Source organism: Lonchura striata, chromosome 4, assembly GCF_050655825.1.
Source record: "Lonchura striata isolate lonStrDom1 chromosome 4, ASM5065582v1, whole genome shotgun sequence".
Taxonomy (NCBI): Eukaryota; Metazoa; Chordata; class Aves; order Passeriformes; family Estrildidae; genus Lonchura; species Lonchura striata.
Window position 1 is genome coordinate 40,772,444 of NC_140706.1, and position 16,060 is coordinate 40,788,503.

Genomic DNA, 16,060 nt, shown 5'->3' on the forward strand with positions numbered 1-16,060 from the left:
TTTGTGAGCCAAAATACCCCAGTCCTTGACACTATGGCACTCTTATCAAAACACACAAAACCACCCTGGGAAGATCTCAGACCTAAGCACCACTGTGTATTTCCACATCCACAACCATTTCTCTCTCCATAGGAGAGGGAGCTTTAGTCCTTGATGAGAAACTCATTCCTCATGGATGTTTGCTCTCTCTCAAACACCATTTTGTTATATCACAGTGAATCTCTCTTGTAGTTCCAAATGGAAAAAAAATCCAGTTTATGAGATTATATTTGAGTATTTGACTGTCACTCCTAAGCCCTTCAGCCATGTGTTGACCTTAGGATTTTGAGACAAAGTGCTAGTCTACTTAAACTGTTTTAGCTTTGGGATTGTGCCAGACAGACAACTGACTGCAACTATTATAAGAATAATTTTCCAGCATGTGGATTACTAGCATGTGTCCACTTAAGCTAATTTTATATGGGATCAGAAGCCTTAGAGGTCACAGTCTTGTGGTTTGTCACCTGGCTTTGTGTCCTTTATATCCAAAATCCTGTTTTGTATGTTTAGTCCTGATTGATCTCTTCAAAGCTGTTAAGTACAGAAAACCAAAGGATATGGTGCACAGATGATCAGCAGAAAGCTTTGCTCTATAACTTTTGCAAATAGAGAGAAAAGCAGGGAGAAAGACTGGCAGAATTTTGGCACAAAACCCAGTTACTTTGGAATATAGTTCATGTTTACTTCTGTAGCCTTGAAACCATTTTTACATATGAGGAAAACTCCTTCATCAGATCTGTGATCCTCCTTGCCACTTACATAAGCAGGAAAACAGTTCAGTTGCTTGCTCACTATAAACATTCATATTATTTCTAGTCACGTCTTCTGAACAACTCACAAAATCTGACTTCAGAGTCTGAGGATTTTTCAAATCTAGGTATTATTTTCTCCTTTGCAGCTCTCAGTTCTAAAAGCTCTTTGGCCACCCTCTCATCCACACCATGTAAGCATTCATTAATGTAGGTCTCCATCCTTTCCCAGTGCTTGGCTATTTTATGTCTGCCAGCCTCTGCATCTCCCTCTTCGTAATCTGCCACCATCCTGAACATTTGGATTCTGAGAGACTGGCTAAGTGCCCTTTAAAAAGAAATTCAACCAGCTGGTATGAGCAACAGCTTAACTACAACTTTTTTAAAGTAGTGAAATCAGAGTAAAGGAGTTTTATGGAGTCTTACAAGGCCTAGATGGAAGAACAGGTTGGTGAACTGCACAAATCACTAAGACAGTCCAATGGTTCAGAAGTATCAAAGGGATCAGGAACTGGAGGAGTCTCACTCCTTTTCTGTCCTAGCTCTGCTGTCCCAATTCTTCCCTTGCCCCTTTGAGCCAAATTAAACATGTTAACCCAGCAGCACTTTTTTTTTTTTTTTTTTTTTTTTTTGCAAACACACTTTATCTGCCTATAAGGGACTCAATGCACAGTCGAGCAAGGTACAGAATAAGCAGATTGCAGCTGCAGCTGGTACGACAGGAAGAAAAACCAGACAGGTAATTGGGTTTCCTCCTCACTATCAAGTCCTTGATGTCAAAGTTCCTGGGCTTTTTGTCTTACTTCCAATTCTTGTTAGCCTGACCAATAAGCAAACATTTCAGTCTATAAGTAAGAAATTCTTACATGCTACAAATCAGACTCAAAGAAGCACAAATACTGTTGATCATCTCACCCCCTTTCTGTTTTTATTTCTAAATAAGGATTTTCCAATAAACTTCAGAATACTAAAAGGAAAAGTCAGGTCATGGAAGATCTGAGAGAAATGAAAGACCTCTTTATTTGAAACTAAATCAGATCAAATGCACTAACCATTCCCTAATCCAGTAGATATTAGGGGTTACTCACTCCTGCTCAGTTGAGCAATTCTAAAAATTGAATTTATTATCTAATAGCAACATTTGAGGTAGCTCAAATGCTTATGGAAAGAACTAAGTACCAGCCACACAGGTGTGTTGAACCTCTGCACCACCCATTCCAACAGTCACTGTCTTCATTTTCCACTATTTTTTGCCCATATTTTTCATAGTGTAAGAGCTCTTGTTTACATGTAACTGAGGTAAAACTTCCAAGGATGACCAACCAAGTCCCAAATTTTGTGCAGCCTTCCTGTGAGAAGTTACAGGAAGTAACAAGTTACAAGTTACTTCTTGTACTTACTTTGCTGCTGGGTTATCTAATAGAACATGTACTGTTAGGACCTCAGCTACAACAGCTATTTCAGAAATTTTAGAAAGGAAGATACCAAATACCACTCACATTGATTTCAGAAAGTTTATTGCACCAAATGCCACAAAGAAATTGACCAAAATGATAGTGTACATAAACAACTATAAGAAAAAAAACATGTAGTTTGACATTGGTGTTCAGTCATTCCTAAAAAAGCCTATGTTCTCCAAACATGCAATAGCAACACACACTTTTCTACAATGGAAAACTTGCCATGTATGTCAAATTACTTCATTTGACCTCCAACCCTCACCCTACCCCCCAAAAAAAAAGGAATTTGTCTAGACTAAATTCAGTAGTTCAGACTTAGTTTTTATTTGGGTCCTTTTAATTGAAGTAGAAGTTATCCTTGAAGGGTAAGGGATCATTTTGCATAAACCTTATATACAAGAGTTTGATGCATCTGAAAAGAGGTTTTGACTTTAAGAGCAACGATGCTTATAATATGGAGTGGAGAAAATCAATCTAAAATTTTGGAAGATGCCATCAGAAATGTGAATTACAGGATCAGTGTCTGTTAGTTTTTTGGGAGTAAAAGAAAGTTGTACAGATTAGTTCAGAGAGTACCTACTTAAATAAAAATGTTCAAATCTTGGTATTGTTTGGGGTTAAAGAATTAATTTCAACTAAATTCTACAATTTAGCAGTTGATTCCTCCCCTGTGTTTAGTCTTGCCTGAAAACAGCATACATTCTTTAAATTTCAGTGTGTAAACCCCATTTATGTGGGATTTTGGAAAGACTGTGCACTCCCACCTAACCAAGAAAGTATGTATTTAAGTTTACAAAAAACCTACATAATACTGATAAAAACAACTTTAGAATATTTGAAAATTAAGCTACATTATCAATTTTCAACACAGCTGTACATTCATATCACTTTTCATCCTATTAAAATAAAACCAGAAACATGCCCTAAAAATGTCTAAAGAACACATCTGTAAATACTTACTGCCCTGTCATGCCACACCAATTTACATAAACATCAAGATGCTACCAAAAACAAGTTAAAGACTTCGAGTCAAAAAAAGCCCTAGAAAGTGGAATCCTGTCAACTGAGGTAGTACATTTGGTGGAGGGGAAATATGTAATTAGCTTCCATTAGTCTAAAGCCTTTTAAAGATAATAAAGAGCTTTCATTTTGAATTTTCTTTCCCCCAAAACTAAAACTGTGAGAATAAAATAGTTCAATGTGTAATTTCTGAAGAGCAGCAAAATGTTAGAGAAAGCAGCAAGAACCATGAAGTTTTAGCCTGGGCTGAAGAAAATTCAAGTGCTTTTGACCATTGGCTCACATGCCACCACAAAATTAACTGATGTCTTGCCCAAAGGCAGATTTTTTTTTTAACAGTTGATGTGGTAAAAATCAGGTCTATTATTGATTATGGCATTAATCTTGAAATCACTGAATGTCTGCAGATCTCTGTCCTCTTTAGCAAACCCTGTGACAACAAAAGCACATCTTTAAGTTAGCATATATTTCTTTGAAGAACTGTCAGAGTCTGTTCAGATAAAAAAACCCACTTTAAAAGAACTGGACTGACTTTTAATGATGTCAGCTACTATTTAAGAGTGACATGAAATAGAGAAAGTACATGAGGATTTCTATATACACTCAGAAGCAGTTTCATAGTCTTACACATGCACACACACATTCTCCATCAAGAGGGTAGTTTAGGAATACGTGACTTGCTTTATGGTTCGTTCCTTGTTTTAACCTTGTGAAATAGAAAGTGGTATCTGCTAAAAGCCATATGCAGAGGTAAATTTACTTTCCAGCAGATAGGATTCACAGACCAAAGATATGAAAAGTTTGCTTAGCTATAAAGCAGGAAGAAAAAACCTGAACCATAGAAAGATTTTAGCCTTTTTAGGCAGAATACTAGGGAGAAATATGAAAATGCAATAAAAGAAACATTTGGAATGTTAGGTCAGAAAACCAGCATAGAAGGAACAGCTTTAGTAGTGTTGCATCAGAATATTAAGTATCCCTCCACGTGGAAACCTCTTTTCACAGTAGGCCAGTCTACCTATTTCCCTCAAAAAGTAACACAAGGTTAATCAAGACCCCATCACATTTAAACAATTCACAATAAGCACATTTCATTATTTCAAATCATTGAAAGTTTACTGTAGAAAAGTCCAAACACCAAGGTAGTAGGAAATAAAACCACTTTTAATAAAAGTGTGTCCCTTCAGTGTTAAAAATCTGTAACCATCAACAAGGAGAACTCACAACTGGTGACCAGGAGTTTCTTATTAGAATTTACTATTTTCAAGCAATTGTGTTGCCAGAAATATGCTTGCAAGATGACAATTTCAGACACCGTATTCACAGTGGCTCACAACAGAATGGTCCAACATTGAGTTTTCCATTTAAGAATGTTTTGATCCTTTGTTCTCTCTTCAGTCTGGTCCATAGTTTCATATCCAGCTTAACAGTGCTTTATGCAAAAAAAAGTATTTTTACATTCATTTTAATCAACCACGTGAAAACCGTGAAGTACAAAATTTTATTTTGCTTTCTAGAAACACCAAAGGCCAATATCAACTAGTGGAGAAGTAGTTCCTGGTGTCAGAGTAGTTAACCTAGTAAGGAAAGGCACCTGGATGATAGTTCAAGATTTCTGTAAAATCAAAAAGGGCAATTGCAAACATTCAGAGTAATATCAAATATTGGGGTTTTCCCCCACATTTCATTTTACTTCAAATAACGTTCCTCTTTTATTCCTACCCAGAATGACAACTCATAGCTGGAAAAAAGTAATATTTTTGACCAAAGGTTTGGTGGGGGTTGTTTGATGTCTTGTTTTTCCCCAATACGATTGTCTTCAGTTTGCGCCAATTGTTGGGTATATGTGCACATGGACACATGCTCACAGCACTGGCATCATTCAGAAGTTTTTCAAATTCATTGGAGATAGCAATTCTTGATGACACCAAGAAAAGTTTAGTTCCCAGGACCAAAGTCATACAGCAAATCAACAGCTACTGAAGTTGCATCAGCAACAAATGTAAACTTGTAGCAGAAGTTCCATAAGGCTTTCCCATAAAATCCCTCTCTCAGAAGTCCATTCCATTTCACTTGTAGCCATTGGGCCCATTTGAATGCCTCCTCATTAAAACAGAAGCAGCCACAGCTCTCAACCTCTTCCCCTTAAAAGGAAAAGTCACATCAACCTCACACACACCTCCATTCCCACATGACATCTGGCTGCTGAATCCAAGTTCCTTGTTCTGAGCCCATCACTTCTACAAAACCACACGTAAGTTCTGCAAGAAAATCATGTCCCACCAAATACACTTTTGTATAGGAATGCTATATACAGAGTTAACAGCTACTCCTCCTCCTCCCCAGCAAAGAAACATACACCACACCACACTCACAAGCACAGTATTACGAAATCCATTCTAACCCACTTGTTCTTTTAACTGGTACTTCATGGTTTTGAGCAGCGTTTTGGATGGCAGAACCCAGTCTGCCACATAGTGTTAACTTTTGTCCTTTGAATAAAAATAAAATGCAAGGATGCAGTCTCTTGATTTAAGTCAGAAGAGAGATTGTAAGAAAAACCTGAATGCCTTTTGTGTTATGTAAACTGAAGTCCTCTGATAAAAACATCCAGTTGAAATCAGAATCAGAAGGTGGCAGAATGTACAGTCATCACCTGCTTTCATCAGTGCTCCCCTTTACCAGTGTTTGGCACCTCTGTTCTTCATTCAACATTCCCATTTTCATAATTGTACTTTAAGGGAATGACTATCCTGAGAATTTAATTTATAAGAGTATTTGAGCAACATATGGGGAATGAGTACTTGCTATAGCAGCCAACAAAGGCAAGTCATTGGATTCAATCCTAGAAATTAAAAAAAAAAAGAGAGAGACTTTAAAATAATATACAGTCACTTTCACAAGAGAAATACAAGATGATACTTTTCATCCATTTTAAAGAAACTGGAAGTGTCTTGCTATTACTAAGTTATTTAATTATTATTTACTGTTATTAATCATGTATTACCAGTAAAGGTAGGCAAATAATGCTTAAAACCAAGAAGTAAGTTAGCACTTAAATCAAAACATAGCAAGCAGCATTACATTCTGTGCTATATAATCTTTTGTGGTTTAAAGAAAAGATCTTTTATGTATTTGCTAAACTATAAGCTTCAGCTTGTAGTCTTACCAGTGAGTAGGCACCAATAAGCCCAGTTTAACAAAATATTAAGTATCAGCTCATGGAAGATTATGAATTTCAGGTTTTGAATATAACTCAGTTTGCTAAATAGCAGCACTTTCTTACCAAAAATGACCAAAAGCTGAAATTATTAATTATTATCCAATAAAAGTTCAAGGAATGTCTCTCAACTGTAATGGTCAGTTTCCAACTATTTCCAAATGTGAAGCTGCTCAGAGGCCAGGATGTATATACATATTTATATATATTTAACACATACACACACATGGAGAAAAGTGCTTATTTCATGGTTTCACTATTTACAGCTACATTTCTGAGGATGAAATCTTGAACAGTCTGGAAAAAGATAAATTAATCTACAGTGCTAAGAAAACATCTTGAGAAAGTATTTACTTCTTCCCCTTTTTCTGCTGTCAGCAGGCAGATCCCTCAAGGTTATATGCCAATCAAGTACTATTATTAGAAGACAGCTGTTGACCAGGACACCCGTTTATTTTTCTACACCTGATTTTTGAGACCCTCTTGTCCCTTAAGTACAAATGCACCCTTTTCATTCCAAAAATTATGAAGTATTTGCTGGGATGAAGTTCTCACTAAGGAGATCACAACAAAAGAGAGTGTGTATGAATGCAAATTCCAAACTTTCTTAATACTGATGATTTAAAAATTACAAGTATTTTGCTGTTGTATAAATGTCTCCTCCTCATATTGAGATAGCTCAGTAGAGCCCGTTTTTGCCATTTATTAGGCACATGAAAGAGGAGTGTTAGATATGAAGCAAATCCTCATGAGAACAAGCCGTCAACACTCAGATGAAAAGGAAAAACAACTGCCTCAGCTTTTGCCGTTGCTTGAGACTGATACCTGCAATACTCACCCCAATACAATTCCTAGCTCTTTTACATGCACTCTTGTATGTCCTCGCAGATATTCTGAAAGCATTTTGCTTTTGAGATACATCTCTTGCAGTCTATCTTCAAGATGCATTATGCACTGTAAACATAGACCATAAACCTCAGAACAGCTTTTGCAATCACATGCAAATCTTACAGAAATGTAAGCACATCACTTTACCTTCTATCTTGGAAGATAAACTAAGCCTCCACTCCAAAATCTAGACGAGGCAATTGGATTTATTACAATTGTGCTATAAACATTACAAAGTTACACTACCCCACAAAGAGGAAACCCCTCATAGAACTGGGGCATTCCAGCTCTCTTGGGCAGCACATCTGTTGCATAAACTGCACCTCTATTTCCACTTAAGTCACTGCATTTCTGCCAACTTAAACAGTTCTAATGAGGTTCAAAATAATTCCAGGTATCTTACGAAGAATTAAGGCAGATTTCTTGGATCAAGGTGTCTTGGTTGTAAGTCAGTACTATTTTTCTGAAAGACTTGGTTTAGACAACAGTTTCTAAAATTATCTAGCTCTAAGGCTCTAGTGCCACTCAAGAAACCAAGACTCAAGAGGTGGAAGATGCCAGTACCTTATTGGTCACAGAATTGAAACTCTTTTGCTGACTGCTTTTCTGTAGCAACTAAGTTACAAATCCATTTTAGGCATTTGTTTTCATAATTCCTAAGTACTTCTAGTTTAAAATTGCTTAAACATTTGATGCTGATTGCCAAAAGGTAATATCCACTTTTTTTCTAGCAGTGGAATGCTAGATATGCATATTATTTTTAAATACAGTCATGTGATTCACGGCAATTTCTCATATACCAACTACAAGAGAGCATAAAAACCTTGGCTTCAAGGAAAGAGAGGAGTTATTCTGGCAAGACAAGGTCAGCAGGTAGCATGTCTCCACAAGCTGAATGGGTAGGAAATCTTATCAGGCATTTTGTTGTAGGACAAAGGTACGTTCAATTTGATATATTCCCTCTTTTCACAGGGATGACCACTTCAAAAAAGTTAAATAAGTCAGGTCTCTGAAATCAGGAGATGAAAGCAGGAAGCACATACAGAACCTCACATTATCAAACATATAATCATCTAGCAGGCACAGACAGCAATTAGAAACAGTAGCAGCAAATAGCTTCAGGCCATCATCCCATGTGCTGGAGCTGAACGAAAACCCTAAGAATTAGAAGTGAGACCTGGTGAGACAAGTTTTGTTATTTAAAAAACTAATGAGGAAAAAAAAGTCTCAGGCTTGTAGGCAGCCTAATATGTATTTTTCTGATCATCTGGAGCAAGATGAAGATGTTTAATTATTCTTTCAATGAGCTAATGCTGAGTCTTAATAATGGAAACTAAAGAGGCATTTTAAAAACCATGCTACAGGGTAGTAGAGTAAAATCACTGCCACCAATGGAGGAAAGGCTTTTGAGAATAGTTTGATCAATTTGCTTCAAGCAAATTTTCACTCAAGCAATTATAATCAACACTTCTGATTCTGTCCAAAAGGGAAGCAAGCACTCTTATCTTTTCCATGACAGGTGACCCTCATGCAAAAAGCCTATGAGTACTTTCGCAATGGTTCAGTGGAGCATGCAGCTGATCCACAAAGCAGCTTTCAATCCCAGTATTTGTGTTAAGGATTGTGTTGTTTTGGTTTTTTTTTTGTTATGAGGGAGCAAGTAAGGAAGAATTCCACATTATTTTAAAAGAATCCCACATTATTTTTATTTTTGTTTACATAATAGGATCTATTCCTTCTGAATACCAGCAAAGAATCAAAAGACATTTCTGCCCACAATTGTACTCAGTATATTAACGTGTCTTGTTCAGTGTCCACAAGTATTTTCTTTTTTTTTTATATGAGCTTCCTCTACAGTTTTTCTCATTGACCAAATGGAAAAAAAGTCAAGAACCTTTTAAAAACAGAAGCGTAGCTTAAAGGTGCACGTAAAACTTTTGACATACAGCTGAAATGCGGCAGTTGCAATCAGCACTTTCCTCTCACCAGGGCACACTGCAAAGCTGTCTGCAGCACAACTATTAGTCTAAAGTGGTACAACAAAGATATCACCACTTGCCTTTCATCTGGTCTCATATTGGGCTGTTTTTCATTGGTACCACAAAACCCTCAAAATACTTACTCGTCTGAACAGTAAATGCATGTAAAGAGATGTGCATCCCAAAAGGAAACTTCAAACATGCTGCTTTGTGGTCATCTCTGATTGATATGAGTACATCAGTACATATGTTTTTATCCAAATTTAAATCCATAGAAATGCTTCTATGAAAATGTCACATTTCTCCTAGAGTTTAGGAACACTTAGCTTCACATGCACAGATATTGTTTTAGCAGGGCTGCAAAATCCCCTGACAGAAGGATCAAAGTATTTCTAAAACAAATGATGAAAAATTTACAAACAACTAGCACTCTCACTTCAGTTCCTTTTGTAAGAAAAAGGAAATAAAAACCCCTGAAAATCATTCTGCCCCCAGACACCTCCCAAACCATATAGAAACTGCATAAACAAATCCTAAGGAAACATTGGAAAGAACACTTCAGTTGCAAAATCAACTACTCAGTTTAAAAATGCCATGATTTAAGTAAGGGGTGACTGTACTGACGTTAAGATACAATTTCAACCACAGTTGCATATTTTTCAATGCCCAGAAGAATCCAGAGAAAACACTCAAAAATGTACCATTTTGCCTAGCATTTGACTTGAAGAACTTAGTCTAATCAATACCACCAATTTAACCCAAAACAGTGCCAACCAACACTATTTAGAACTATTAGTGCTTAGCTCTATCTTCCTCTTCCATCTGCTGACACAGTCATTACACAGGACTCCTACAGAATTTCTCAAAGCTATCTGCTGAAGGACAAATCAATTCTGTTTATTAGAAAAGGGGTGACTACTGAAAAAACACTCCATCTCCCCTCACCAATAATCATGTGCTAAAAATTTAATTACAGTTATTGCAGTCATAATTGTGGGTAATTTTGTTGTAGTCAGCAAAACCAGCATTACTGATTTGCTCTGATGAACTCCACTACCAATGAGAACAGGAAAGGATGCTGTGGGATAGGGAGCATGCATCCTGCTGCAACCCACCCATTCCTAGGTGTCTCATCCCATGAATCCTATGGAGCCATCTGCGAAGCTACCCAAGACAGCACTTGCTAAAACATGTATGAAGCAGAAGGGTCAAGTAAACAAACAGAAACACAGTTAGTTGGAGGGTAGAGAGAAGAGGCATCCATTACATGGGGTTGAATAGAAACCCCATGAATAGGAAGTTGTTTGCCAGAACCAGGATTTGGTATCCATTACTGGACTGTAGCATGGATTCTTTTCAACATGTTGTAACAGCTCTGCATTATATCAGGCCTTAGTTCATTGATATTGCAACACAGTGTACAGAACTTTATGTTTGCTATCTGAGCTAAACAATTTCCATTAGCTTCAGCCTTCAGTAAAGAAATACTTACAAAGTCAGCTGGGACGTTGAGTTTGTAAAGCTGTAAAATAGACTGCAACAGACTGGATACTTGACTTGAAACCAGAACATCCTTGCCTAACTTCACACTGTCCGTCATCTTCCTCTGACTTGTAGCTACTTGTACATTCCATTTATCTGTGTCTGCAATAATGCAGACAGCTTCTGCTATGGGCTCATCTAGCACTGGATGCTGCAATAGAAACAAAATACAATTATGTGATACTTTCATATACACTTCCACAGTTTCACTTTTATTCACACTGACGTAGCAAATAAAGTGATTCAATGCATGGTTTTGTCCATTAGGGAACCAAAGTAATTTCAAAAAATGACAAGGAATACCAGCTTCAGTGACAAGATTTACATTCAGCAGCACTGCATCTGCCAATTTGAGACATTTTTATTAGTGCCTGAAAGTCACTACTCCATTTTATTTTTCCTCATGTATTCCCCCTACCCTGAAGAGATTAGTTTCTTTCAAAATGAAGAGTGTAATAATTACACCAATCCAGTGATGGCAAAAGTACATTCAATACTTCAGAGATATATTAGGGATTTTACTATGCACAGTCAAGCAGGGTACAACAGAATAGCCAGGGTTGGAGGGGACCTCTGGAGATCTTCTAATCTAACCCCTCACCAAAGCAGTGTCCCCTAGAGCAGGTGACACCGGAACAAGTCCAGGTGGGTTTTGAATGTCTCTAGAGAGGGAAACTCTATGACCTCCCTGAGCAGCTGGTTCCAGTGCTCTGCCACCCTCAACATAAAGAAGTTCTTCCTCAGAAACTGAGCTGGAACTTCTTGTGTTTTAGTTTATGGCCACTGCACCTTGTCCTGTTGCTGAGCACCACTCTCCTGACACCTCCCTTTAGGATATTTATATGCACCAATGAGATCTCCTCTAGTCTCCTCTGAGAAGAGAAATGACCCCTAATGATCTTCGGGGCTCTCTACTGGACTGTCTCCAGTAGCTCCTCATCCTTCTTGACCTGTGGAGCTCAGACTGGACACAGCACTCCAGATATGGCCTCACTAGAGCTGAGTAAAGGGGCAAGTTCACCTCCCTTGACCTGCAAGAATGCTCTTGCTAGGCACCCAGGAGAGCACTGGCTCTCACAGCAGCAAGAGCTGCACAGGCTCATGGTCCACTTGTCATCCACCACACTATCACACCAGACCAATCTGCTGCTGCTTAAATAATTATACACACACACATCACTGCTCTGGATAGTACATGTAGTCATGCCAGCAGGATGATGCTTAATTGCTACAGAGAAAAGCTGCTGACAATTACTAGATAAGCACTTTAAATTGCATACTGAGGTCACACAGTTATTCCAGTGAAAGACTAGTTATAATTTTTATAATTTAGGAGTACTTACAGTGGAGAAAGAACACAGCAAAGTTCTTATCTATATACAATTACCTTCTGTAGTCAGTCATTTCCGCTACAGACTTTACCTCACCTGCAACACATGTCACTAAGTGGCAAAATAAGATGTTTCAACTTGTATATAATTTTTCTGAAATACAGGTAATTTTGTCTGCTATTGTGATGGAAAAGAGAAGCAGCTCAAGTTTTTTTTTTCCCTTGTTTGTAACTTGAAGTTGCAAACAATCTTCCTTGCGTTAATCTTTGAAGAGAAGCCTTAAAAGTAATAAAGGAAAGAACATGATTCTTGCATGAACAGGTGTTGCATATAGTAAATGAAGAGCTTATGTCTTTCAAAGAGAAGAACAGGTAAGTAAAAAAAGCAACCTAGTGAAATAACCTGCTTCTGTAGATTTCAGTATTAACACAACTCCTACTCTGATGCAGCACTTTAACTCACATGCATTGCATGAAGTAGATCTGCTAGTAGACACTGCTTGAGTTTTTCATCATTATTTATTCCATGCAGCACTAGATCAGGTATATATGTATGACAGTAACCACCCAGAAGTGATCTTCCAAAGTTTTTCACACATTGACTGCTGATGGTATTTGACCTGAAATACAGAAATACAAAGCAGGTAGGATTCTTGCTTGACAAACTGCATTCAGATTTTACATTAATTCAAAGTCATGCCTGCTTCTACTGCAAATGTTAATCAACAGATGTACTCCAAGTATACATAAATGTTCACACCTGTAAAAATCTACTGGTGCTCTTGAAACAAGAATTCTGAAAGCTAAAATTTAACAGGGTATTGATTTCTTCAGACTTGTAAATAAACAAATTTATGTGCACTGGAGTTTGTGGGATGCATGAGCTCCAGGTTCTGCAGCTTACAATTTTGCTATATTTCAGTTTTCTTCAATTCTCATGCTTAAGGTCAGTTTAGAAACTGACCTTAAGCACCAAACTCCATGTGCATCTGGAATGCTCAAAAATTTTCAAATAGCATGTCCATGTTTATTCCAAACTTGTATTTGACTTATAATTATGTCAAATCTAAACAGCTATCTTTTTAAGCAAAGTTTTGCTTGTCCTCAGATGTTCTATCTACGTGTTTCAGTCAGTTTACATAAAAAGTTTGATCACCTTTTTTAGGCATTTGAAGTACACCTTTGTCTCAAAACTTTATTAAACCTGCTCTATCTCTGATTCCTTCATGTCAAATCTACTTACAAGAATTCTAACTACATCACTGTCTGCTGGTGATTTGTTTGCAAGTAACTTAAGTCAAGTTTCCCGAAGAGTTCAGACTTGAAACTTTATACAGCTCCAAAGTAGCTATAGCTTTTGACTCCATTTAGTTCTAAATTAACCAGACTTCTTTACCTTGGCAAAGGAAGTTCCACTTCTGCAAATTCTTCAAGCCGTTTGCCAATGTTATTTTGATGCACTTCATCAGGGATACAACAATCACCTTCTTCATCACTAGCTCCAAGAGCACTGTCTGAACTCTCATTCCTTGGAATGTCCCCTTCAACTCTGAAGGAGGTTTTCCTTCCAGAATCCCCATAGGGGACATCTTTAGCACCTACTTTAGGGGAATCCTGTTTGACAGCAGAATCTGCTTCTACGCAGTCAGAAGAATAGTTCTCCATATTGCCAGAGCATAAAGTTCTATTTTCTTTCATGTTTGGCAATTTTACAGTTTCTATGTTATCTGTGGGCAAAAGCAGTTCACTAGATACTGAGTTAATTAAGTTCACTTCAGTTCCTTTACTTTCCATATGTTGGTTAAGTATACTTTCATTATCCTCACACGGTGGGATTTGTGCATAACAAACATTATGTTTACTGATGGGTATAAAGGCAGCTTCACAACTGTCTTCTTGATTCTGAGAAGCATCCACAGTCAGATTTGTGGAACTTGAGGCACAATGTGTCACCTCTGGATTTTTAATTAATGCCTTCAGATTTTCTTCCATTTCTCTTCTATGAGTTTCTAAGTCTGATTCTGGTGATGCTGAACTTCCAATCTGAAACGTGACCTTTTCTAAGTGTGAACTCCTGTGGCCAGACCTCTCAGGACAAGGCAGGGCAGATGACCTACTAGAAAAGTGCTTTTCCACTTTTCTCTCATTCTGGTTCTTGTTCTTCTTTACATCCACTACATCCTCTAATTTAGATGATTCTTCAGAGTGGTAGGATACAATTCCTGTATCGGTGACAGTTCTTTTCCTACCATCAGCTGCTCCTTTACAGAAACTGCCAGTTAGACAGTCAACAGATGTTTCAGAAGTCTGACTGGCCTTTCCTATTGCTTCCCTCTTTTCTTTTGAAGAGACTGGGACAGCCTGAGTGCTTTCTGGTTCATGCACCCACTCTGCAGTACTATTGTTCTTACTTCCATCATTCTTTGGAGGTAGGATTGGAGGCACAAGAGCAGGGTCATTTTTAACAGTGACAACCACATAATCAGATTCCTCTACCTCTCCTTTTTCTAGTGCAGTTGTGATCTTACTTCCATTTAGCACCTGCTCTCCTTCCCCAGCCTTCTCACTCCACGTCAGCTGATTTTCCTGCAGCTCAGAGCACCGGATGAAGTAAGTTAGAACATAGAGCAAGCGCTGCACCAGCTCCTTGCGCTTTCCAACAATCACAGTTCGAGTCAATCTAACTGGAGAGCCTATGGCACCGTAGAGATCACCTACACAGGAAAGCAAAAATTTCACAGGTTTGTGAAATTACACAGCATTGTAATATAACCTATACTGCTCAAATTCAACACATTCTGAAACAGCATTTACTATGGACACAAGTAGACAGTTAATTGCTTTCACAGTGAATTCATAAAAGTTTTAAACAAAGAGTAACAAAGGAAGTTCCCTAATGCTTCTTACACCTGGCTTTTGTCCAGAAGGGTTTTTGTGAAGAATCAGCTGCTATTACTCATTTTCTTTCTGTTAAGAGCCACTGAGATTTAATGTACACAATGCTTACAAGACATTATCACCTGGAGACTGACACAAGCTGGGGCAAAGAAAAATGTATGTCCAGCAAAACTCAGAAGGCAGTTACACTATTTTCTATTTTTCTACTAATTTTCTTTCACATCAAAGTTTTTCTGTTTTAGTGCAGTGACCTTTCTGTTCAACACAGGCATTTTTATGCAGATAAAATCTTAATTACTTTTTCAGGACTAAGATACAGAAAAAGAAAAAAGGTAAAAAGTATTAGCTTAATAAATAAGGTTCAGAAAAAAGAGGCATTTAACTACCTCACTGAGCAAGGCACGTGCTGTGTATGGGGGAGCCAACCTCAATCACATGAGCATTTAACTTTGTCGGGGGGAGCGGAGAAGCAGAAAATCAAAATACAACTGCAATATGAAAGGTAGGCACTACTACATCATCATCTGAGTCCCCCCAAGAATGACTTATTGCTATTTACCCTGAATAACTGCTTTTTAAACAGAACTAAGGTTGTACATATCCTACTTTCAACATATTTCTTTAGGAGAGTGGCAATTATCTTCCAGTTGCTTATAATCATCTATCAACTAAAGGGCTCCTACTCCAGAGTTCTGGGAGAAGTAAACATAGATAGCTAGTAAGGGAATGGTCACATGCCCTATTGGTAAAGGATCAGCTAACTCAAAGAAGTGTCTATTCCTAGGATGAGTTAACCCAGTTGTCTTCACATGACACCTATCAGAGAATACTCACTAAATTGTCTTTGGTTAATCAATCTATGTCTGATTTCACCAGCATGTGGAAAATAGCCAGCAAATGCATAATTTTTTTCAACTACCTGAAGTGTGGAAAGC

The 16,060-nt window shown here is 37.7% G+C and overlaps 1 protein-coding gene and 1 long non-coding RNA gene across 5 annotated transcripts in view; one reads left to right on the forward strand and one right to left on the reverse strand.

Annotated features, from left to right (window-relative positions):
• Positions 1-16,060, forward strand: part of LOC146767603 (uncharacterized) — a 53,844-nt gene that overhangs the window by 30,588 nt on the left and 7,196 nt on the right. The window lies entirely within an intron of this gene.
• The window catches only part of FNIP2 (folliculin interacting protein 2), a 50,242-nt gene continuing 36,470 nt past the window's right edge, over positions 2,289-16,060 (reverse strand). For all 4 annotated transcript variants that reach the window (XM_077782915.2, XM_021536566.3, XM_021536565.4 and 1 more), the window contains 5 exons: positions 13,624-14,941; positions 12,691-12,847; positions 10,848-11,048; positions 7,327-7,442; positions 2,289-6,113 (listed from right to left, as the gene is read on the reverse strand). In XM_077782915.2, coding sequence (XP_077639041.1) covers positions 6,035-6,113; positions 7,327-7,442; positions 10,848-11,048; positions 12,691-12,847; positions 13,624-14,941 — 1,871 coding nt within the window. In that variant the 3' untranslated portion in view covers positions 2,289-6,034. The remainder of the gene's footprint in view (positions 6,114-7,326; positions 7,443-10,847; positions 11,049-12,690; positions 12,848-13,623; positions 14,942-16,060) is intronic.